This window comes from Oncorhynchus mykiss, chromosome 25, assembly GCF_013265735.2.
Source record: "Oncorhynchus mykiss isolate Arlee chromosome 25, USDA_OmykA_1.1, whole genome shotgun sequence".
NCBI classification, from domain to species: domain Eukaryota; kingdom Metazoa; phylum Chordata; class Actinopteri; order Salmoniformes; family Salmonidae; genus Oncorhynchus; species Oncorhynchus mykiss.
In genome coordinates, this window is record NC_048589.1 from 14794896 (window position 1) to 14821086 (window position 26191).

The following is a 26191-nucleotide window of genomic DNA, read 5'->3' on the forward strand; positions in this document are numbered from 1 at the left end:
TAGGCTGCCACCTCTACAATACAGTATTTAAAAATGTTCAAAACGGAACCCCTCCCATCACAAAAAGGTTCCGGTTTGAACCTTTACACAGGGGTTTCTCAAAGACCTCAAGGAACCTTTTTGAACTGGAAAGGTTCCCAATGTGTGGCCATTTTTTTGAACCGCAAAAGGTTCTTCCGGGCTCCTTTACTTGGCTTATGTAAATTCATGCTTGTATATAGGTTGTACATAAAGGATTATTGCGAGCCACATTCTCTAAACTTGTGTGTGTTTGTGAGATATGCATTTGAGTGTGTTGGAGCTGGCTACAGGCCACTAGAAGATGCTCTACTCTATAAGACTAACAGTACTAACTGTAAGTTGCACTGGATAAGCGTGTCTGCTAAATGACTCAAATGTAAACGTCAACAAGAGGCAGTAACATTGCTGAATGGAGAGAGAGAATACAATGACACACTGTAACACTGGAAGGAAGTTGAACTCTGAGGGGGAGGCAAGATGGCATTTATTGGGATGACTCGTGCACTGGAGGCAGCTCTGCAGGGTAGTCAGTAACTGGCACAGCCATAAGGTCATAAAACCTTCACCCTAACCTTAACCACACTGCTAACCTTATGCCTAACCCTAACCTTAAATGAAAAAGCTTATTTTTGTTTTTATACATTTTTAGAGTATATAGTCAATTTTGCCTTTGCAGCTGGCTAGTGGAAATCGCTCAGATCTTCCTATTATTTGCAATAACCGTCAACCTGCAGGCTTGGCTAAACTCCTCTGTGTGACAAGTTACAACCACAGAATTATACTTTAGTAATTTAATAAGATCTATATGGTTACAACAGTCTCCAACACAAAGTTCCGGATGGTGTGTGTGTGTGTGTGTGTGTGTGTGTGTGTGTGTGTGTGTGTGTGTGTGTGTGTGTGTGTGTGTGTGTGTGTGTGTGTGTATGTGTGTGTGTGTGTGTGTGTGTGTGTGTGTGTGTGTGTGTGTGTGTGTCATTAGGTTTAGTTACCAGTCTGTCTTTCCTCTCCAGATAATTAGGGACTATGCAGAAGAAGGGCAGACCACCCACAATGCCGAGCGTGCGTCAGACAGTGCCAGACTAGGAGGTTGTAAGACAGTGCCCGGGTTGTTCCGAAAGCTCAGCGACTCCTACGCCCATCTCCACCCACCTATCCCATAACTCCTTGCTGCAGTTGGTGAACTAACATAACCGTAAACATGGATAAAACTTACTCAACCTTGCAATCACACCATATGACAGATATCCTCTCTCACCCAAAACAAATCATCAGAGAGAGACATCTTCCCCCTGTCATTAAAGACGTCATCATGACATCTAAACTAACTACGGCTGGAGGGAGAGAACGAAAAACTTGATAAGAAACTAATCATAACCTGTGTAACTCAATTCCAAATGATCTGAGTTCATCCCAAGCGCTGCATTCCTCCTCCCCGTCGCTCGTCTCTCTCTCCTCTTTGTCACTCTCTCTTTCCTCTTTCATACAGACGCCTTGGCAATTTTTCCAGACAACAAATAAGCCATTATGTGGCAATAATGTGTGTTGTAATGGATGTGCTGCCTTAGAGGAGCAGTCTGGGTGCCATTAGCCCTGCGCTGCCTGCCTCTGCTCCCTGCCTTCAGCCCCTGCTCCGCTCTCTCTCTCCCTGCTCCGCTCTCTCTCTCCCTGCTCCGCTCTCTCTCTCCTTGCTCCGCTCTCTCGCTATCACAGCCTGCTTCGAAATTACCCCTCGCTCACACTGTTTCCACGAACGCCACACATTAACATGTCCTAATAATGCAATAGCTTTAAAGCCATTTGTTTGTTCTGCTGCTTCTGTCAGACTGTGGGGGTGGGTGGGACGTGGGATAAAGAGAGGGAGGGGGGGGGGGGGGTTAAAGAAAGATGAAGTGGGATAGTTAGACACACAGTCATCTGTAACTCTGAAGTGGATAGGCTTCCCCTCTAGGGTCTGGTTCCTCTCAAGGCTTCTTCCTTCCACAGTATTCACACCATCACTACTCAACACACCAGGGTCGAAGAAGAGGGCTTTACTGGAGGCCTACGCTACTCAGGAATTATCCAGCCAAACAAGTGGCTTTAACTGTTCAATTCTCACAGTTTTTCTGAAAGCCACTTTGTGTGAATGGTCTAAAGTGTTAGAGTAGTGTGTGTGTGTGTGTGTGTGTGTGTGTGTGTGTGTGTGTGTGTGTGTGTGTGTGTGTGTGTGTGTGTGTGTTGAGAGACAGTGGTGGAGCTTCACTCCGAGCCCTTTTGCCTTTCTCTACTGCTCCTCTAATTGCTTTCAAGAGCGCTCTACAGAGGAGCAGAGAGGAAGAAACAACCTTGAAGAGGGAACACAAAGAAAAACACACCACTCCCGTCTGACACACAAAGAGGGAGAGAAGGAATCACAGTAAGATGACAAAATACACACAGACACGGACTCGCTTCATATAAAAACACACACAAGCTTGACCCGCCTGGTATTTACTGAGGTAACTAGGTTTCTGCTGGAGGTGGGAGGGTTGAGAGAGCCCCGGATCCTGCTGCCTCTGTGCCTGGGCCTCCCGTCGAGCCCTGCTCACCCACTGACACCGTCCCACCCGCTCTCACGCTCTGCATTATTAAACAAATATAACGTTAAATAAATATGCAAAGTTAACCAGGTCAACCCTTGGCAGTGCAGCACGACTGGGCCTGCAGATTAAATGTGATCATGGGGTGCACTATGTACGGCTGTCGTGGAGACAGATGTGATGATGCAAGCTAAAGCAGTAATACAATGCAAATGTGCTTCCTGCTCTGGATGGAATTGAGGAAGACTGAGGGGAGGTGTCAGAGGAGGAGACAAGCTCACCTTCTTCTATTGGATTAACAATCACAGCCCCAGGGTACAGGAGACAATGAGAACACACAGGGATCACACACACTCCCACACAGGGAGGGAGGGGAGAGGGAACAAGTGTAGGGTCAAATAAAGGCATTTTAAAGCATACTCAAATATACACCTTAAAACAGTGGTTTAGGACCAACTTTTGTGCTGTGAGTGTTCTTGAGAATGCCCAATTTACAAGACCTCCCCCCACAGACACACACACAAGGGGGGTTGAAAGAGACAGGGCTCAGCTGTCTAGAGGCTTTATCAATGGTAGATGGATACAGGCTTCTCAGGACCTGTTGTTACTGTGAAAGGGGGCCCTATTTGTGGCACTACCGGTCTGGAGAACAAAGCTACTGCATTATACTGGCACAGACTACCTTGTCACAACTACCACAGTCCGACTTGTAGCACTGGACGAATGCATAGGAGGGAGAGAAAGAGACAGAAAGAGAGAGAGGGGGAGACAGAGAGAGAGAGAGAAAGAGAAAGAAAGAGAGAGAGGGGGAGACAGAGAGAGAGAGAGAGAAAGATAGAGAGGGGGAGACAGAGAGAGAGAGAGAGAAAGAGACAGAAAGAGAGAGAGGGGGAGACAGAGAGAGAGAGAAAGAGACAGAAAGAGAGAGAGGGGGAGACAGAGAGAGAGAGAGAGAAAGAGACAGAAAGAGAGAGAGAGGGAGATGGAAGGAAGGAAAAAGAGACATGCTCAAAATGAACACAGGAAGTGAAAGAAAGGAGACAGAATAAGTACAGAGGGGAAAAGCATAGCAGAGAAACTGTGTGACGAAAAAAAAGACTAAAATGAAAGACTAGTACAAAACACAGAGTTTATCAAAGCCAGGCCAGTGTTCTCTCCCTCGAACCCTCCCTCCCTCCCTCCCTTCAGACAGTCAGAAGTGTCTGTGATTGAAGTGGTGCGTAAACTACTGGAGATGGTAGAGCAAGGCAGAGTCTGTGTCGGGGTATTAACCTCCCAAAGTCACCTGGGAGAGGACGTTTCACTCGCTAACAACACATCATTGGTTGTTCGTCCGTGGCCTGTCCCCTGACTGAATAGACGGTCACTTTACTGAAGGACAGACAGCAAGAGCAACAGGTAATAGAAAATTAAGCTCGGCCAGAAAGTGAAAAGTGTCAGGTGTAAAGAAAATCTAATATATTGGGAACCTACTTGTTGTGTTTATGTACTGACATGTATATGTAACTGATAGATGTAAACACACACACTACATGTTAATGTTTTTAACTGTATTCAAATTGTAAAGTCTCTTGTCTGTAATGTCTTTTTCGTTAGGTGTCGGAACTCAGTAAGCCTCGCTTTCGCCATTGGCGTCTGCTAATGGGGATCCTAATCAATCAAATCAAACTATGTGAACTCTCTGCCTCTGAACAACAGGTGTCACCCTTGGACCTGAGCCAAAACACAGCAACACCTCCCCTCCCTCCCTCCCTCTTCCTAACCTTCCCTCCTCCCCATCTGCTCCTCTCCTCCCACCGTCCTCCCGCTCTCCTCCTGACTTTCCAATCCTCTCCTGTAGCCTCCCCCCTCTCCAACCTTCTCTCAGAGAGGTGTCGGCCATTAGCGGAACACAGTGAGCCATGCGTCTTGGCTGTTATATAATGGGCATTCATGTCCATGTTGTACTGGATTAACACCATTCATTCTGGCTGAAGCTGCACACGCGCACACACACACACACGACCAGGCCTTGTAGTGAAACAAAAACAACTAAACCAATCTGAATGGGTGTTAATGTAACAGGGTTGCTTATATTTTCACTTGCCACTATGCATTTATATGTATTCTGATTGGTTGGTTAAATCTAGATGTCAATAAGGTGTAATGGAATTGGCTACGTTTGCAGATAGGGGAAGGTCGCGAACGTCAATTCTTCCGATTCTGATATTTACATGCAAGCGGTAATTCACGTTCTCGTTCTAATAACTTCAAACATCTGCTATCTGAGCAGCTAACCGATCGCTGCAGCTGTACATAGTCTATCGGTAAATAGCCCACCCATTTTTACCTACCTCATCCCCATACTGTTTTTATTTATTTACTTTTCTGCTCTTTTGCACACCAATATCTCTACCTGTACATGACCATCTGATCATTTATCACTCCAGTGTTAATCTGCAAAATTGTAATTATTCGCCTACCTCCTCATGCCTTTTGCACACAATGTATATAGATTCTCCTTTTTTTCTACTGTGTTATTGACTTGTTAATTGTTTACTCCATGTGTAACTCTGTGTTGTCTGTTCACACTGCTATGCTTTATCTTGGCCAGGTCGCAGTTGCAAATGAGAACTTGTTCTCAACTAGCCTACCTGGTTAAATAAAGGTGAAATAAATAAAATAAATTGAAATAAAACGGCTGCTCACCCACACACACGTTACACATACACACACGCATGCATTGACCCATATACACACACACGTTACACACTCACGCACGCATGCAGACGAACGCATGCACACGCACACACACACACACACACACACACACACACACACACACAGATGTATTGCCTATAAAGCTGCCTGCTTATATATAGTGTCCAGTGAAACAGTTGTAATCTGACCCAAATCAAATTGTATCGGCCGGCTGGATTTACGCTGATACATGGAGCTCACAGGAGATTTCCATCAGGTAGAATGTCTCATTCCCCCACCATTCTGACTCCAAAATGACACATTACTTACTCATTTCTATTGGGCACAAAATGTAGTGCATTTGGAAAGTATTCAGACACCTTTTCCCACATTTAGTTGCGTTACAGCAATATTCAAATAGGTATTAAACCATTTTTTCCCCTCATCAATCTACACACAATACCCCATAATAACAAAACAAAAACAGGCTTTTAGAAATGTATTAAAAAACACAAAACTGAAACATCACATTTACATAAGTATTCAGACCCTTTACTCAGTACTTTGTTGAAGCACCTTTGGCAGCGATTACAGCCACAAGTCGTCTTGGGTATGAAGCTACCAGCTTGGCACACCTGTATTTGGGGAGTTTCTCCCATTCTTCTCTGCAGATCCTCTCAAGCTCTGTCAGGTTGGATGGGGATCATCGCTGCACAGCTATTTTCAGGTCTCTCCAGAGATGTTTGATCGGGTTCAAGTCCGGGCTCTGGCTGGACCACTCAAGGACATTCAGAAACTTGTCCTGAAGCCACTCCTTTGTTGTCTTGGCTGCGTGCTTAGGGTTGTTGTCCTGTCGGAAGGGGAACCTTTGCCCCAGTCTGAGGTCTTGAGTGCTCTGGAGCAGGTTTTCATCAAGGATCTCTCTGTACTTTGCTCTGTTCATCTTTCCCTCGATCCTGACTAGTCTCCCAGTCCCTACCGCTGAAAAATATCCCCACAGCATGATGCTGCCACCACCATGCTGCTGGTTTCCTCCAAACATGACACTTGGCATTCAGCCCAAAGAGTTGGTTTCATCAGACCAGAGAATCTTGTGGTCTGAGAGTCTTTAAGTGCCTTTTGGCAAATTCCAAGCGGGCTGTCATGTATCTTTTACTGAGGAGTGGCTTCCATCTGGCCAATCTACCATAAAGGCCTGATCGGTGGAGTGCTGCAGAAATGGTTGTCCTTCTGGTTCTCCGATCTCCACAGAGGAACTCCGGAGCTCTGTCAGAGTGACCATTGGGTTCTTGGTCACCTCCCTGACCAAGGCCCTTCTCCCCTGATTGCTCAGTTTGGCCAGGTGGCCAGCTCTAGGAAGAGTCTAGGTGGTTCTAAACTTCTTGCATTTAAGAATGATGGAGGCTACTGTGTTCTTGGGGACCTTCAATAATGCAGAAATGTTTTGGAACCCTTTCCCAAATCTGTGCCTCAACACGATCATGTCTCGGGGATCTAAGGACAATTCCTTTGACCTCGTCGCTTGGTTTTTGCTCTGACATGCACTGTCAACTGTGGGACCTTATATAGACAGGGGTGTGCCTTTCCAAATACTGTCCAATCAATTGAATTTACCCCAGGTGGACTCCAATTAAGTTGTTGAAACATCTCAAGCATGATCAATAGAAACTAGATCCACCTGAGCTCAATTTCGAGTCTCATAGCAAAGGGTCTGAATACTTATGTAAATAAGGTATTTCTGTTTTTTATTTTCAATACATTGGCAAACATTTTTAAAACATGTTTTCACTTTGTCATTATAGGGTATTGTGTGTAGATTGGTGAGGAAAATGTTTTTATTTAATCCATTTTAGATTAAGGCTGTAACGTAACAAAAGGGGGGAAAAGTCAAGGGGTCTGAATACTTTCCGAATGCACTGCCATCCGAAACACAACCAACACAAACGGCAAATGCACCCAAAAAGTCACAAGCTTGATGCAGTCATTGCATGTGTCACGCCCTGACCTTAGAGATCCTGTTTTATGTCTCTATTGTGGTTTGGTCAGGGTGTGAGTTGGGGTGGGTATTCTATACTCTATCATTTGTATTTCTATGTTTTGGCCGGGTAGGGTTCTCAATCAGGGACAGCTGTCTATTGTTGTCTCTGATTGAGAACCATACTTAGGTAGCCCTTTTTCCCACCTGTCTTTGTGGGAAGTTGACTTTTGCTTATGGCACACAGCCTGTAGCTTCACGGTTTGTTTTGTAGTGTTTATTGTTTTGTTCGGCGTCTTGTCTAATAAAAAGACCATGTACGCTCACCACGCTGCACCTCTGTCCTCTTCTTCAACAGCCGTGACAGCATGCATGGGATCAAATGTTACATTTTTGACTACTTAAATAGACATAAGTGAGTTGAACCCAATACTTTTGGTCCCCTAAAATGGGGGGACTATGTACAAAAAGTGCTGTAATTTCTAAACGGTTCATCTGATGTGGATGAAGATGCCCTCAAATTAAAGCAGTCTGCACTTTAACCTCAGTCATTGTACAATTTCAAACGAAAGAACTGGATTTCAGAGCCTAAACAACAACAAAAAGTGTCACTGCCCCAATACTTTTGGAGCTCATTTTATACACAACAAATGCTCAGCATATGTGGGAACTCCTTCAAGACCTTTGGAAAAGCATTCCAGGTGAAGCTGGTTGAGAGAATGCCAAGAGTGTGCAAAGCTGTCATCAAGGCAAATGGTGGCTGCTTTGAAGAATCTAAAATCTAAAATATATTTTGATTTGTTTAACACTTTTTTGGTTACTACATGATTCCATATCTGTTATTTCATAGTTTTGATGTCTTCACTAGTATTCTACAATGTGGAAAATAGTACAAATAAAGAAAAACCCTTGAATGAGTAGGTGTGTCCAAACTTTTGACTGGTACTGTATATGTACATATAATGGTGTGTAGAGACAGTATGGACAGAATATTAATAGAAAAGGTATGTACAGCAATAGGTATATAGGAAAAGCCATGACTAGGATACAGTATATACATATAAAGTGGGTAAAACAGTATGAAAACATGATCATACTGCCGGTGGTGTGTGTGTGCCTGTGTGTGTGTGTGTGGTGCTGGTGAGATTGACTCCATGTCAATCAGCACCCAGCTATAAGGCAGTGTTTGAGAGGGTTTATAGAAAGATGGACAGGGGCCATAATAACAGACCCATTCTTCCCCTATAGACCATGTCTGGATGATATTGGGGTCAGAGGGGGTGGGAGGGGAGGGGTAAGGGGGAGAGGAGACAAGGCGAGAAGAGAGAAGCCAGAGCATGGCCAGAATCCTATGCTTGGGTGGCTGCCTAACCAGAGCTGGCTGGATACGGTCACACTCCGAAGGTCAGGAGAGGCTGCGAAGGAACAGCTCTGAGTCGCACACTCCATGCTGCTGGTGACAGTCCCTGTCCCCCTCCGTGTCAGTGTGTGTCGTGGTGACAGCAGATAAGTCGGCTTTAATTGGCCTCTTTACAGACATCATTTCACACATCATCTACACAGAGGCTGAGACGAGTCCAAAAAAACACCAGGGAAAAAAATGTGTCAGTCCTGTAGACACTAGTAGATAGTGAGGACACAGGATTGGGCTCTATTAAAGGAACCTTTCATATCCAGCACCACCCCAACATCAACATATGTGGTTCTATGTCCTGTAGTAAATAAAATACAGGAGGATAACTATTTCCAATGACGTCATCGGTGTGCATCGTGTGATTTTAATCACTTATGAGTAGGCATTGTCTACTAATTGCCTAATAATTGGTTGATGATGTCATAGAAGTGCGCCATTTTCACATATGTTGATGTTGAGGTGGTGCTGGAGATGATGAATATGAAGGTTTTTTTTTTAAATCCCTTTTAGTTTGAATCTATTGTTTTAAGTCTACTGTGGGTCCTTTCTAAAACGCCATACAGATAGAGTACACCCTTCCATATGCCTGTATGTATGTGAGGTGTGTGTGTGAGGTACTTAAGAGAGACATGCCTTGCAGGTGTGGTGGCCGTCCCAGCAGGCCGTACGGTGAGCCTGCGGTGTGCGTGCCTCGGAGGCTGCGGGCGTCGCCAGTCATGGTCGGAGGATAATTAAATGCTTCTTAAAAGATTTAAACATGCTGTTTTCTAAAGCTTGCATTGTTTCAGCGTTCACCATATGATTAATTGTTGCACACTTGGACGGGCGCAGCAGTGAGACTATGCATTAACGCTGCCAGTGGTGTGTGTGGTTCAGTGCTGAACGATTAGCGTTTTTTAAGGTCAGTTTGGTTTCGGTTCGATTATTTTAAAAATGGATCACTGTTTTTTCGATTTCGGTTTAGATAAAAACAAATGAACATTAAATGCACTATGCATTATGTGGGGTGGAAGCTGTAACAACACAGAATAAAACAATGAATAAAAGTCCCATGATGGTCGTGACTGTCCATTATAAGCTCATCACTTATTAACCATCATTACTTTACTTTAATAAAATATTTACGTTGTTGTGTATACTACATTTGTTTTATTTGATGACTATTATTTAACTCCAAGTCATCGTATTTATAGAGCTGCTGTCTGTGCTGTCTGACAAAATTGCGCATTGAGCTCACAGGGGGAGAAAAAAACAACGAAATGGAACTCAAATAATTGAACCGACATCAGTCAATTAGTTGTTTAAAAATTGAAAAATAACAAATGTTGGTTCATCGCTCAGTGCTAGTGAGTGTGTGTTGACATGTTACAGTCACAGAATCAACTCCTGCACAGAGAGCATTGTGGGAAACTGCAGAGAAAGTGGCACTGAGCCAGTACTGTAATGTTGCTGTGTGAAGTCAACTGTGAGAAAAGCATCAAGCAGTCCAAATCTGGGTGTTTATAGAGTGTGTGTGTTCAGCACTCCTTGATGCTCCCCTCGACACAGATCGAAAAACATTCCCAGTCACTTTCCCCTGCAACAACCCAGTCTTTAGTGTGTTGTCTGAGAGAGAAAACACCTCTAATTGTGTTTCTAACTGGTGAGCTGTAGTCAAACTCCCACAATGCACTGCCTGGTGATTGACAGGGACCGCAGCTGCACAACCACTAGGGGGCCACTGTGGGGCGGGCTCTCTGTTGGGAAGGGGCTAGAGGTCAAACTACCAAAACATCTCTCCTACACCCCTGCAATATGCGTATAGCTCCTATAGCCCCTAGACCTAGATCCATACCTTCTCAGCTCCAATCCTTAGCACCCTGTATAGGCAGCCAGCCGCACAGGCCCTTAGTACACAAAGAATACTAACAGCGAGAGAGCGAGAGAGCGAGAGAGAGAGAGAGCGAGAGAGAGCGAGAGAGAGAGAGAGAGAGAGAGCGAGAGAGCGAGAGAGAGAACAACCTGAGTACCCTGCCGGTACAATGGAGCTGCACCAGCCACCCATAAGGGCATCTCTCCCTTCATCCCTCTTTCTTTTCTCCCTCTTCTACTTAATTCTTGCTGTCCCTCTTACTCTATCTATACCCCCTTCCTCGCTCTCTCTACCACCCCCGGCCCCTCTCTCGTCTCTCCATAGCCTCAGACCACGAGTAGCGAGATGCAGCAACAATCCGTCTCTAATTCCCGCTCAGTGTTCATGAAAAATGTATAACGCTGAGACTTTGGGGAAATGCAGATTGGCGCCGGGACTTTCACAAGCTCCGCTCTGCATTAATGGAACATTATTTTCACCCCCCCCCAGCCTCTCTCCTCTCCTTCCCTCACCACCTCTAGCACATCCCTCGCTCTTTCACTCTTTCACTCTCTCTGTCTCATGCTCTTATGATTCCTTACATGCAGGGAACATACAAATTGCGGCGAAACAAATTTGGTCGAGCTTTTCCATGAAATGTTTTCCCCCCTCTCGCTCTTTCTCTCTCCATCAACAGTCATAGAGTACTAGGTCTTAGATTAGGCTTTTGCTCTCATCCTCCACCCCTTCGCCACAACGCTGCCTCTTTCTCACCCACAGCCCCCTTGCATCCCCAGCACAGCAAAATACATTAATATTCCATTTGTTAGTGGAATATTAGGAGCTCAAACAAACTGTGGGGTAGTCTGTGTCTGTGTGTGTGTGTGTGTGTGTGTGTGTGTGCGTGCGTGCGTGCGTGTGTGTGTGTGTGCGCGCGCGCGTGCGTGTGTGCGTGTGTGTGTGTGTGATTACGCATACCACCAATAAAACAACATTAATAAGAAGTTGTATTTTTGTCTCAAGAAAGACATTCAGGCGTCAGATCCAGAGCTTAATGGATCTAATGGAGAATGTCAGGCAGGAAGTGTGTGCGCCGGGGAAGACAAATGTTGTCAACCACTAATAACCTAACAAGTAACAGTAGGCACTTATGAGATGGTAATAATATCACAATAATGACATCAGGACAATTCACTGCGTATCTCATGCATATCCTTCCTCCCGAGGAGGTCGCTAGTCCCCCTCCCCATCTCTGTCGCTATAGCAACCCTAACAGTGTGCCCAACTTCAAAGACAGATGTAATTTCAGACTTCCAACAGCCAGTTTGAGTGGTGAGAATATTTCGATGCGGGCGCTAGCTGGCAGGCAGGCAGCTGATGATGAATTATACAAATATCCAGGAAGGTTACGAGGTAGACTGAACCACTCCTGGGGGGAGAATGGTGGAGAGGTGGACTGAAAGACTGCTGATGGGAAAATGGAGGAGAGGTGGACTGAACCATTCTGGTACCTCTCCTGGGGGGGGGGGGGGGGGAGTGGACTGAATCACTCTGATACCTCTACTGGGGGGTTGATTTATATATATATATATAGCAGTATAGGGTATTTAGAGTACGGCCAGGGAGGATATCACTCGTGCCTCTGGACATTGCCTGCTATTCCCTGCTGAAGAAAACAAGAGAGAGGGGGAGTGTGGTAGATGAGATAAGGGTACTATCTATATCTTCCTCTACCTCTCTCACATAGACAACTGACTCCACCCCACACCCAGCCATCCCATCTGGGATTCCCCACACAGACAAAGGCAGGAACTGCGAACATGGCCTATTACCCAAGCCAGTAGTGCTAGTATGTCCCTGTACTCTAGTGAAATACATACACTGCTGCCATACCAGCTGGAAGGGGATTGCTTTTTCACTTGTTCCCCTGTGTGTGTGTATGTGTGTGTGTGTGTGTGTGTGTGTGTGTGTGTGTGTGTGTGTGTGTGTGTGTGTTGTTCTTTATCTGTCCTCTTCTTTCATGTCACCTCCAGTTTACAAGGTGTTAGTTTTACAGCAGCCCCACTCTGACATTCACACACATGCACGTGGGTTGGGCAGTATCCAGATGTTCATACCGTCTCTGTACCATACTGGTGTATACGGTATTACCCAAAGTGCACACACGGGGTGCAATTTTAAAGAATGTACAGTTGAAGTCGAAAGTTTACATACACTTAGGTTGGAGTCATTAAAACTTGTTTTTCAACCACTCCGAAAAATTAATATTTTTTTGAGCAGTGTATATATATATATTTTTACGCACACAACAATTTAGGCAACAGGGATCTTGATCCAGGTGGGGATTGAATGTCTCTGCCATAGAGATCCTATTCAATTTCTAGAGGGGATACAGCAAATAAACCCTCAAAGTTACAGAATGGGGTGAAAATGGCAGCCATATTGGTCAGGGAGAAATCCCAACCCGTCTAATTGGAATGAATGGCAGTAGAGGCATAATCATAAAAGTAAGGCATGTGATATATCAGACATTTTGAAATAAAATTACTGTCAACTTAAAATATTGTCAAATAATTATAAATACAGTTTGTACGGTTTATACACCAATTTTCTGTATAAACAGCCTCTAAACTATATCTAAACAGACCATAGACAGACCATGGTTGATTCTCTCCTCTAGATGTGTGTTCTCTCTCTTTTCTGGGTAGTAGTTACAGCTCTCTCTCTCTCTCTGTTCTGGGTAGTAGTTACAGCTCTCTCTCTCTGTTCTGGGTAGTAGTTGCAGCTCTCTCTCTCTGTTATGGGTAGTAGTTACAGCTCTCGCTCTCTCTCTCTCTGTTCTGGGTAGTAGTTACAGCTCTCTCTCTCTCTGTTCTGGGTAGTAGTTACAGCTCTCTCTCTCTGTTCTGGGTAGTAGTTACAGCTCTCTCTCTCTCTCTGTTCTGGGTAGTAGGTACAGCTTTCTCTCTCTGTTCTGGGTAGTAGTTACAGCTTTCTCTCTCTCTCTCTGTTCTGGGTAGTAGTTACAGCTCTCTCTCTCTGTTATGGGTAGTAGTTACAGCTCTCTCTCTCTCTCTCTCTCTCTCTGTGCTGGGTAGTAGGTACAGCTTTCTCTCTCTGTTCTGGGTAGTAGTTACAGCTCTCTCTCTGTTCTGGGTAGTAGTTACAGCTCTCTCTCTCTGTTCTGGGTAGTAGTTACAGCTCTCTCTCTCTCTGTTCTGGATAGTAGTTACAGCTCTCTCTCTCTGTTCTGGGTAGTAGTTACAGCTCTCTCTCTGTTCTGGATAGTAGTTACAGCTCTCTCTCTCTCTGTTCTGGATAGTAGTTACAGCTCTCTATCTCTGTTCTGGATAGTAGTTACAGCTCTCTCTCTCTGTTATGGGTAGTAGTTACAGCTCTCTCTCTCTGTTATGGGTAGTAGTTACAGCTCTCTCTCTCTCTGTTCTGGGTAGTAGTTACAGCTCTCTCTCTCTGTTCTGGGTAGTAGTTACAGCTCTCTTTCTCTCTCTGTTCTGGGTAGTAGTTACAGCTCTCTTTCTCTCTCTGTTCTGGGTAGTAGTTACAGCTCTCTCGCTCTCTGTTCTGGGTAGTAGTTACAGCTCTCTCTCTCTCTCTGTTCTGAGTAGTAGTTACAGCTCTCTCTCTCTCTCTCTCTCTGTTCTGGGTAGTAGGTACAGCTTTCTCTCTCTGTTCTGGGTAGTAGTTACAGCTTTCTCTCTCTCTATCTGTTCTGGGTAGTAGTTACAGCTCTCTCTCTCTCTGTTATGGGTAGTAGTTACAGCTCTCGCTCTCTCTCTCTCTCTCTGTTCTGGGTAGTAGGTACAGCTTTCTCTCTCTGTTCTGGGTAGTAGTTACAGCTCTCTCTCTGTTCTGGGTAGTAGTTACAGCTCTCTCTCTGTTCTGGGTAGTAGTTACAGCTCTCTCTCTCTCTGTTCTGGGTAGTAGTTACAGCTCTCTCTCTCTGTTCTGGATAGTAGTTACAGCTCCCTCTCTCTCTGTTCTGGATAGTAGTTACAGCTCTCTCTCTCTGTTCTGGGTAGTAGTTACAGCTCTCTCTCTGTTCTGGGTAGTAGTTACAGCTCTCTCTCTCTCTCTGTTCTGGGTAGTAGTTACAGCTCTCTCTCTCTGTTCTGGATAGTAGTTACAGCTCTCTCTCTCTCTGTTCTGGATAGTAGTTACAGCTCTCTCTCTCTCTGTTCTGGGTAGTAGTTACAGCTCTCTCTCTCTCTGTTCTGGATAGTAGTTACAGCTCTCTCTCTCTCTCTGTTCTGGGTAGTAGTTACAGCTCTCTCTCTGTTCTGGGTAGTAGTTACAGCTCTCTCTCTCTCTGTTCTGGATAGTAGTTACAGCTCTCTATCTCTGTTCTGGATAGTAGTTACAGCTCTCTCTCTCTGTTATGGGTAGTAGTTACAGCTCTCTCTCTCTCTCTCTGTTATGGGTAGTAGTTACAGCTCTCTCTCTCTCTCTGTTCTGGGTAGTAGTTACAGCTCTCTCTCTCTGTTCTGGGTAGTAGATAGTAGTTACAGCTCTCTCTCTCTCTGTTCTGGGTAGTAGTTACAGCTCTCTCTCTCTCTCTGTTCTGGGTAGTAGTTACAGCTCTCTCTCTCTCTCTGTTCTGGGTAGTAGTTACAGCTCTCTCGCTCTCTGTTCTGGGTAGTAGTTACAGCTCTCTCTCTCTCTGTTATGGGTAGTAGTTACAGCTCTCTCTCTCTCTGTTCTGGATAGTAGTTACAGCTCTCTCTCTCTGTTCTGGGTAGTAGATAGTAGTTACAGCTCTCTCTCTCTCTCTGTTCTGGGTAGCAGTTACAGCTCTCTCTCTCTCTGTTCTGGGTAGTAGTTACAGCTCTCTCTCTCTGTTCTGGGTAGTAGTTACAGCTCTCTCTGTTCTGGGTAGTAGGTACAGCTCTATCTCTCTCTGTTCTGGATTGTAGTTACAGCTCTCTCTCTCTCTCTGTTCTGGGTAGTAGTTACAGCTCTCTCTCTCTCTCTGTTCTGGGTAGTAGTTACAGCTCTATCTCTCTCTGCTCTGGATAGTAGTTACAGCTCTCTCTCTCTGTTCTGGATAGTAGTTACAGCTCTCTCTCTCTACAGTGGCTTGCAAAAGTATTCACCCCTTGGCATTTTTCCTATTTTGTTGCCTTACAACCTGGAATTAAAATGGATAGGGCCTCCCGGGAGGCACAGTGGTCTAGGGCACTGCATTGCAGTGCTAGCTGTGCCACCAGAGACCCTGGGTTCACGCCCAGTTTCTGTCGCAGTCGGCCGTGACCGGGAGGTCCGTGGGGCGACGCACAATTGGCCTAGCGTAGTCCGGGTTAGGGAGAGCTTGGCCGGTAGGGTTATCCTTGTCTCATCGCGCACCAGCGACTCCTATGGCGGGCCGGGTGCAGTGCGTGCTAACCAGGTCACCAGGTGCACGGTGTTTCCTCCGACACATTGGTGCGGCTGGCCTCCAGGTTGGATGCGCGCTGTGTTAAAGAAGCAGTGCGGCTTGGTTGGGTTGTGTTTTAGAGGAAGCATGGCTTTCGACCTTTGTCTTTCCCGAGCCCATACGGGAGTTGTAGTGATGAGACAAGATAGTAACTACTAATTGGATACCACAAAATTGGGGAGAAAAGGGGGTCAAATTCATTATAAAAAAATATTTAAAAAATTATATATATATTTTTTTACACGTTGTAAATTTGAAGATGCAAAAATATTTTTCATTGTGAAAAAGACCTAGAAATAAGACAAAAGAACTGAAAACTTGAGCGGGCATAACTATTCACCCCTCCAAAGTCAATACTTTGTAGAGGCACCTTTTGCAGAAATTACAGCTGCAAATCTCTTGGGGTATGTCTCTATAAGCTTGGCACATCTAGCCACTGGGAGTTTTGCCCATTCTTAAAGGCAAAACTGCTCCAGCAAGTTGGATGGGTTCCGCTGGTGTACAGTAATCTTTAAGTCATAACAGATTCTCAATTGGATTGAGGTCTGGGCTTTGACTAGGCCATTCCAAGACATTTAAATGTTTCCCCTTAAACCACTCGAGTGTTGCTTGAGCAGTATGCTTAGGGTAATTGTCCTGCTGGAAGGTGAACCTCCGTCCCAGTCTCAAATCTCTGGAAGACTGAAACAGGTTTCCCTCAAGAATTTCCATGTATTTAGCGCCATCCATCATTCCTTCAATTCTGCCGATGAAAAACATCCCCACAGCATGATGCTGCCACTACCATGCTTGACTGTGGGAAAATGTTCTCGGGGTGATGAGAGGTGTTGGGTTTGCCCCAGACATAGCGTTTTCCTTGATGGCCAAAAAGCTCAATTTTAGTCTCATCTGACCAGAGTACTTCCTTCCATATGTTTGGGGAGTCTCCCACATGCCTCTTGGAGAGCACCAAACATGTTTGCTTATTTTTTTCTTTAAGCAATGGCTTTTTTTCTGGCCTCTCTTCCGTAAAGCCCAGCTCTGTGGAGTGTATGGCTTAAAGTGGTCCTAAGGACAGATACTCCAATCTCCGCTGTGGAGCTTTGGTCTCTTTGTTGCCTCTCTGATTAATGCCCTCCTTGCCTGGTCTGTGAGTGTTGGTGGGCGGCCCTCTCTTGGCAGGTTTGTTGTGGTGCCATATTCTTTCCATTCTTTAATAATGGATTTAATGGTGCTCAGTGGGATGTTCAAAGTTTCTGATATTTTTTTATAACCCAACCCTGATCTGTACTTCTCCACAACTTTGTCCCTGACCTGTTTGGAGAGCTCCTTGGTCTTCATGGTGCCACTTGCTTAGCAGTGTTGCAGACTCTGGGGCCTTTCAGAACAGGTGTATATACTGAGATCATGTGACAGATCATGTGACACTTAGATTGCACACAGGTGGACTTTTATGTGACTTCGGAAGGTAATTGGTTGCACCAGATCTTATTTAGGGGCTTCATAGCAAATGGGGTGAATACATATGCACGCACCATTTTTTAAGTTTTGAATTTTTTGAAACAATAAAAAAATGTCATTTCACTTTACCAATTTGGAATATTTGTGTTTGTCCATTACATGAAATCCAAATAAAAATCCATTTAAATTACAGGTTGTAAGGCAACAAAATAGGAAAAACGCCAACGGGGATGAATACTTTTGCAAGGCATTGTATGTCTGTTCTGGGTAGCAGTCACAGCTCTCCCTTTCGCTCTCTCAAATTGGCCTTAAACTGTTCCCCTTGATCTGAGTGGGTGCTACAGTCCAGTCTCCTCGTCTCACTCTCCTCTCCTCTGGTGTGAGGGGTAGTATAGAGGCGCCAGTAGAGCTGAGCTGTGTTTGCTTAACCAGGTTCATCCCTCTCTGTTTCCATCTTGCCTCACTCTGAAGAAATTAAATATATATAGTGTGTGTGTGTCCTGTGTTAGGGTTCAGTGGAGCGAAGGGAAGGGGATAGGTCCTGAGTTTACAGTCTTCCTCCACAGCTGAACAGGCTCACCCCTGACCTGGACTGACGCTCTGCTGCTTCCTGTTGCTAGCGCACGCACACACACACGCACACGCACACACACACACACACACGACTGATCACTAGAAATAGACAGTGATTTCCAAAAAGGTCCCCTGAATGTTGATATATGCCTTCAGCAACATAAATGAGTGCCCAGCACTGATGCTGGTGCTGCTCAGAGCCAGAGCGTGCTGCTTAGACCACTAGGCCACCACAGTTCACAATACTCCAGCAAGCCGTGAGAATACTTGATGATACTTTATGGTAATAGCGCATCTTTTAGAATTATTTTATTTTAAGCCTTTCCCAAACCATGACCCTAACCTTATCCACTCAGAATGAATACCTAAACTTAACCCTTTGAGTTGTTTCTGTTTTAACCCAGTAACTACGCGGAATTATCCCTGTAACCACGCAGAATTAATTCGTGGAAAATAGAGTTCACCCATAATACGTCGAATTTTGAAGGGAAACTGTGATAGCTTGTTGCACACACACTTAATTAACTTACACACGCACACAAACACCAGGGTTTATCTGCTTTTGGCGGATTTAAAAAAAATCCGATAAATAAAAATTGTCCAGGAGTAAAATAAAAATTCCCATTGTGAAATCATGCTTTTTAGCCTACTCATTGTCAGAAATACCAGTCGATGGAAATACATTTGACTGGTCATGCTTATCAGTCTATAGATGAATTTGCATAATTTCATGGAATTCAATTGGCAAGTGTGTACAGTATATTCTTTACATTACATATTTATCAGACACGTACCACATTCAGATAGGCGGTACGGTCTTTGAGCGGAAAATCTGTCAGACAGTTTAAGAGTTACAGCATCTCGAACAGCAAACGCATAGGCAAAGGAAGGCAGACTTCATCCGCGCGTCACACACCACTTTGCATTGAGCTTTGAAACCCTATACTTAATTGTTTGAAACCCCTGAACGTTTTACCACATATTACCTTGCTTCAAAGTAGCCTAGCCAAAATCAGACGATATCCGTGAAGGAAATGATTTTATATAAACTTTCTTTCGTTGTCCAGTAGCCAAAGGCACAATCCTAATCATACTAGCAACCCATGTTAGTTGTTGCATATTACAGCTCCCATCTTTCTACATTTCTAACGGATATTTTCATCTCTGTCACATGAAACCGCTCGCATGTTCGGTGCGCTTCGACAAGAGTGTTTTCCCATTCATTGTATTATGGAACGAACATTTGCGTGTAGCCTACTGCCTTGTGCGCATTGCTGCGCGTATAATGTGAAAGAATAATCGTTTATCAACAGTTTAAGCTAAACGTTAAGCTAACTCTGTTGCTTCAGACACATTGCTTAAAATATATATATCTGTTTTTGCCTAGGCCTACTGGTTGTATGAATGTGGGCTCTATCGTCCCACAACTGTCCCAGAGTCTGTTTGGAATAGGCTATTTCTTTCTCGACAAGCTGACCAATAGAACAGGTCAACTTTTCTACTATGAAGATAGTGCATTGACATAGGCTAGTGATTTTGCTGTTAATTACTCATCTTGTGGGCTGAGGGAAAGTACATGTGGACAGTTATTCTAACGTCTTCAAAGTGCGCAACCGAATTTGGTAAGAAAGACTGCACATAGTTGCATCCTCAACTTGCATGTTCTGTTACTATGAATTACCATAATTTAAACGTGATTTAGGTCATTCTGAGCGCCGTTGGTGGACGCACTAATCAGGTTACCCACCCAATGCATATGGGTCCGGTCAATTCCTCAAATGCCCGGGCAAATTAAAATGCTGCGGGTGTCCTGCGCCACATTTTCCTAAAGGAAACCCTGACACACACACACAGCCCAACAGCACCTGCAAAGTTTCTATGGAACTATGTTGGTTTGTGAGTTGGGCTGAGCAAGGAATACCACACTGTGGAACCAGTCACCCCACAACTGATGCTTGAGTTTCTAGAACAGTGGTTCTTAACCTGGGTTCGATCGAACCCCAGGGGTTCGGTGAGTCAGTCTCAGGGGTTCGGCCGGAGGTCAAGACACACATCCGACTCATATGATTCGTGATGACACGCCCCGCCCCGCTTGGCCATCATTGGCTGCAGGTGATCACGCTACATCGCTTGGCCTATCTGTGCTGCAGGGAATTTGGTGCGCCCAGTAGTCGACTTGTGACTGTCGTGATGGTACGTCTTGTGATTTCTTTCTTAATATTTTAATCCCTTCATACTTACTATGTCGAGCAAAAAAAGAAAGTGGTCGGACGAATATGTGCAATATGGATTCACATGTATAACGGAACGTGATGGGAGTCAGCGTCCTAACTGCATGATTTGCAATGCCAAGTTGAGCAATTCTAGTCTAGCACCGGCAAAACTAAGAGAACACTTCCTTAAGCTGCATGGAGATGGAAAATACAAGAACGCAACGCTCGCTGAATTCAAGGTGAAGAGAGCCAGATTCGATGAAAAGGCTACTCTGCCTGTTCTCGGCTTTGTACCCATCAACAAACCGATCCTCACAGCATCGTACGAAGTTGCTTACCTGATCGCAAAGCAGGGCAAACCACACACCATTGGTGAAACACTCGTAAAACCAGCTGTGTTGAAGATGGGGAATATCATGCTGGGAAAAGAGGCTGAAGTTAAGTTATTCCAAATTCCTCTTTCAAATGACACCATCAGCGACAGAATAGAGGACATGAGCAAAGACATCTTGGCTCAAGTAGTTGCAGATCTGATTTCAAGCCCGGCAAAATTCAGCCTTCAACTGGACGAGACCACAGACGTTTCCAATCTAAGCCAGCTTGCTGTATTCGTGCGCTATGTGAAAGACAACGTGATAAAGGAATTTTTATTTTATTTTGTAAGCCTCTTACAACAACAACTAAGGCAGCCGATGTGAAGAAACTTGTGGATGACTTCTTCAAAGACAACAATCTTTCGTGGGATATGGTTTCTGCAGTTTGTTCGGACGGAGCTTCAGTCATGCTGGGAAGAAAGTCTGGTTTTGGTGCGCTAGTGAAAGCCGATGCACCACACATCATTGTTACGCATTGTATTCTGCACAGGCGTGCGTTGGTAACAAAAACCTTGCCTCCAAAACTGGCAGAAGTATTAAAAATTGTAGTGAAATGCGTGAACTATGTGAGAACTAGTGCTCTGAGGCACCGCATCTTCAGTGAGCTGTGTAAAGAAATGGGCTCTGAATTCGAGGTACTTCTGTACCATTCTAACGTTCGGTGGTTATCCCGGGGACAGGTGCTGAATCGGGTTTTTGCCGTGCGTGTGGAATTAGCCCTGTTTTTGCAAGAGCACCAACATTGTCATGCAGATTGCTTCAAAAATTCTGAGTTCATTCTCATTTTAGCGTACATGGCTGATATCTTCGCAGCTCTCAATCATCTCAATCAAAAGATGCAGGGCGGTGGAGTCAACATCATCGAAGCGGAGGAAAACCTGAAGGCTTTTCAAAAAAAAGCTACCATTATTGGAAACGACGAACAGAGAACGATAACTTCGCAAACTTTCCCCTGCTGGACGACTGTGTAAGTAAGATCGAAGATGTATCTGGAATCGGAGACATTTCTGTACCCGCGGAACTGAAGCAAGCAATTGCCACGCACTTAGATGAGCTTGCAAAGTCTCTCGACGGATACTTCCCTACAAGAGAGTCATATCCAGCATGGGTGAGAGAGACGTTCACGTTTAGTGTTGAGACAACAGATGTCAATGATGAATACCTCGATGAAATCATTGAAATTCAGCAGAGCCAGGTTCAACAGCAACTCTTCAGAACAACAACGCTTTCAACGTTTTGGTGTCAACAAATGGTAACGTACCCTGTTATTGCTAAGAAAGTTCTGGAGATTTTCATACCGTTTGCGAGCAATCCTTTTCGAGGATGCTGGACATAAAAACGAAGAAAAGGAACAGACTTTGTTGCGAAAATGACATGAGAGTGGCACTTGCCAAGGTGAAGCCGCGCATTTCTGAACTGGTCTCTGAAAGGCAACAGCAGAAGTCACACTGATTTGCAGTAAATATTCATTATTATGTTTTTGTGTGAAAATCATGTTTTGATGATTTTGTTCTTTGAACACAGTGATGTTGATGCACGGTTCATTTTGTGCACCGGTAAAATATATACCTATGTTTTGAATTTGAAAAAATCATATTTTATTTTTCCAATTAAGAAGGGTTCGGTGAATGTACATATGAAACTGGTGGGGTTCAGTAACTCCAACCAGGTTAAGAACCACTGTTCTAGAAGAACAGCACACTGTATACTTCTAAAAGATCCACAGCAGCTAATCCCACACAGACTCCAACTAGAGAATGGAGAGTCCCTTTCATAACATCCTATTTTGTGAGAATTGCTACAGCCTCTGGTCATGCCTGCTATCCTACTCCATACAGAGCCAGGACATGAGTCTGCTTCCCAATGAATCATTGATGTAGAGGGACTGACGCCAAGCTAAACGCTGCTAAACAAGCTCAAGTAGTAACCCTTCAGAAGCAAGTCAGTCAGGGTGCCTTTTAAGTAAAGCCAGGTTCACATGTCTGGCCTGGAGCAAGACTTGGGTACAAAGTGTGCGACAGCAGCCATGTGTGTGCCCAAAACAGAAAATAGGTCTGCATGAGTTCAGCAAAATACACTTGACAGAATATTGATCATAGGAAAATACTGTGTGTGTAATACACAAACAACAGTGTTTCTCTTCTAACCCTTGTACAGTATTTCACAGTAGACTAAGAGTAGGCAGCAGAGGAGCAGTTTAACTGGGTAGCTGGATACAGTATGATGCACTAGTACCCCCCCCCCCCCCCCCCCCCCGTCTCCGAGGCTCTCTTTCCCTCCTCCTCTGTCCCTTCCTCCCTCACTCCCTTTACCTCCCTTCCCAGCATGCAGTGGGGTTGAGTGGGCCACAGTGCAGAGCCCTAACCCCTCTGTGACATTACAGCTCCGAAGAGAACACGGGGAGAACATAGGGAGCATGCATGGCATGTTCCTCACACACACACACACACACAGACTGAGGGGGAGTGTGTGTGTGTGTGTGTGTGTGTGTGTGTGTGTGTGTGTGTGTGTGTGTGTGTGTGTGTGTGTGTGTGTGTGTGTGTGTGTGTGTGTGTGTGTGTGAAGTGTGTGTGCGTGTGAAGTGTGTGTTTAAGGAGCGGGGGTATCGGCCTCCCCAGCTGCGCCCTGTCAATCATGACCCAGGCAGCAGTGGGAAAAACAGAGGAGAGGAGGAGGGAGAGAGAGTGGTCATTCTATTTTTCTTTTTTGTTTCATGAGAGTCTGGCTAAGACCACCACAGTTAGAGCATCACACCACCATGTATGTGAGGAATGTGAAAGGTCGGAGTTGTGTGTTACTCACATTATCTAGGGTTTGGAAAAAACATTACACCTAAAAACTACACATTTCATACAACTTGTGATTCAAAGGTGTCTGAGTCCATTTTGCCTCACTTCCCCCCCCCCCCCCTGTCTCTCTCCCACTCTTTCCACATGGTTCCCCCTCCACTCCCTGTCATGGAAACAGAACAGAGCAGGCTGACTGCTTGAATGGCTGTCAGGGGAGGAGAGGAGAGAGCAGGGCAACATGTACTGACTGGAACGGCAAGGCTACAGTAGGCAGCGTGTGAAAGCTCAGACTAGACGAGAGGAACAGGCTTCACTGGAGCACAGCCTCAGGTGTCAGGGCTGGAAGCTGCTCTCACAAGGTAAAGATCAACCCAACACCACTGCTAAAAGTGAAGCTAAAAGTTAGGCTAAAAGTGAATAAGTGTCCAGGCTTGAGTAGATGCACGCGCACACACACACACACACACACACACCCACACACACACACACACATGCACACACACATTACAGCACAATCAGAAACAATAACAGGACAGTTCCATTACTATTTCCATTTGAGTGACTTGCAGTTAGTGCTTTCATCTAAAGACACCTGGGTGGGACAACCACATATCACAGTCATAGTAGAGTTCCCCGACCCTCGGTTCCCCCAGTGGGGAGATGACAGGAGCTTCAGACCCAACATCAGACAGGTGAAAGAAAACGGTTCTGGCTGCTTCCTGACACACACACACACACACACACACACACACACACACACAAAGAGAAAACCAACGCATGGGCGTTCTAGAAACAAAATACACCTGCCAAACATCCCTGCAGATTAACATCTAGTCTATCTGTTTCTATGGTTGGGAATAGTCCAGAAATTGCTCTGAGGCGATGCTGGGATTAAAGCAACATAATGTGAACTGATGTGATGTGCCTGGTAGTGTAGTGAAGGCTGAGCTGAGACACTCTGGGAACACACTGACACATCAACGCAATCTCTCAGTTACAAAAAAAACTTTCATGATGGAGGTTCAGAGACATTGAGAGGAGAGGGAGGGAGAGGGGGAATGCTTAAAGAGAGAGGAAGAGAGGGACGATGTTGAGAGAGCTAGGGAATGGCAGCGAGATATTGGATCGGAGAGAAAGAAAGGAGGGTGAAAGAGAGAGAGAGAGAGAGAGAGAGAGAGAGAGGTAAAACAGGCAGCATGTGACAGACAGAGACCGCAGAGGGTTACACTTCCGTAAAGAGGGAGACGGTTAAAAGGGAGAGAACGAGAGAAAAGCGGGAGATGATAGGGACCGAAATACAGAGTAAATGAAGGAGAGGAAGAGAGAAAGGAATGTGAGTCTGATGGTGCCTGTGTTGAACTACCTCCTCCATCTTGACTAGCTGAGAGACTATTGCACTGACAAGGCTCATTGTAATTAAACAAATGAGTGTAAAGGGCAGGATCCAGCTCAGAATATTACCCTAGTACACCTGTTCTCTCCTCTCCCTTCCTCTCCGCTTCTCCCTGCTCCTCTCCGCTTCTCCCTCCCATCCTCCCAGTTCCTCTGCTCCCCCCTCCTCTTTTCTTCTCTCTGCTTCTCGCCCCTCAAGTCCTCTCCTCTTCTCCTCTCCACTCTAACAATACTTAGTGTAGCAGAGCCCAATCTAAGGTGCCCATTTCTACTTATGTAGGCAGTGCAAACACAACAGAGTGGTGTAGTGTCAATGTGGGCATTAGATCTGAAATGGGCAGTGAAATCTAGGTCTGCCCTCAGAGACTGAGGGGGAAGAGGAGCCTAAAGGGAATCGGATTGTTTGATTGAAGAGCGTAGCTCTGATCCCACCCTGAGTGACAGAGCTCTCCACCAATCGTGCACTGACAGCTCAGGGAGCACAGAGGAAGCGGAGGGAAGAGAAAGGGTGCACTGCTTTTCTCTTCCCCCTCTGTTTCTTTCATTAAACACAAATACAGTTTGTATTTGTCTACTACGTTTTACATATTTTACGCACTCAAATAAGGTGACTTTTTTTAAAGTGACACTCCTATACTTTAGTAATGGTGGGGATTGGCTGGGAGAGCTGTCACTCACCGGGAGGCTGGAGGGGCGGTCCTGCGGGATCAGACCCATGTCCTCAAGGTTGGCCTTCCCAGAATTCCCTGGGACATGCTGCTGACTCCTGGTGCTGCCTCTGTAGCTCTCCTGCGGAGCCTCCTGGAGAGAGAGAGAGAAAGACAAAGAGAGAGAGAGAGAGAAAGACAAAGAAAGAGAGAGAGAGAGAGAGAGCAAGATATAGCAAGAGAGAGAGAGAGCGAGAGAAAGCAGAAAGAGAGAAGAGAGAGAATGAGAATGAGTGGAATAGAGTATATAGAGAGAAAAAATGATGGGGGAGGGGGGGATTGACAGAAAATGACATCATGCATTAGAGTGTGTGTCTCAGGGGGCAGGGGTCTGATGAATGGAGCAGAGCTCTAACAGCAGCTTTGCACATGATGAATTAAAGTGAGCTAGCCTCCCTCCATGTTTTGACCAGCTGTGAAGGAGGCTTGAATGCCTGTCAAGCTCTGAAACCTCAGGTACAGTCAGTGTGTGTGTGTGTGTGTTAGGTATGTAGGCAGAGTGGAGCTGAGTGTCCTCCAGTCAGGCAGTGGACCAGATAGATAGAAGTAAATACAGGACAGTAATACCAGACTGTAATTAGGTTTTAATTGAGTGCTGCTGGACACACTGTTTAGCATGGGAGACATGACAGCCTAGCTACACTACTGCAGCACAGCCACAGAGTGTAGACGAACACACACACAAACACACACACACACTACAACCCAATACGCGACAATAAACCACCTACTTACTGGTGGACACACAAGCGTGGGTGAATCTATTGTCACACAAACGCATACACCAAAACACC

At 45.2% G+C, this 26191-nt stretch overlaps 1 protein-coding gene across 2 annotated transcripts in view; it reads right to left on the reverse strand.

Moving 5' to 3' along the window:
• Positions 1 to 26191, reverse strand: part of LOC110505402 (AT-rich interactive domain-containing protein 1B) — a 223576-nt gene that overhangs the window by 136430 nt on the left and 60955 nt on the right. For both annotated transcript variants that reach the window (XM_036962211.1, XM_021584599.2), the window contains exon 4: positions 25369 to 25491. In XM_036962211.1, the coding sequence (XP_036818106.1) occupies positions 25369 to 25491 (123 nt within the window). The remainder of the gene's footprint in view (positions 1 to 25368; positions 25492 to 26191) is intronic.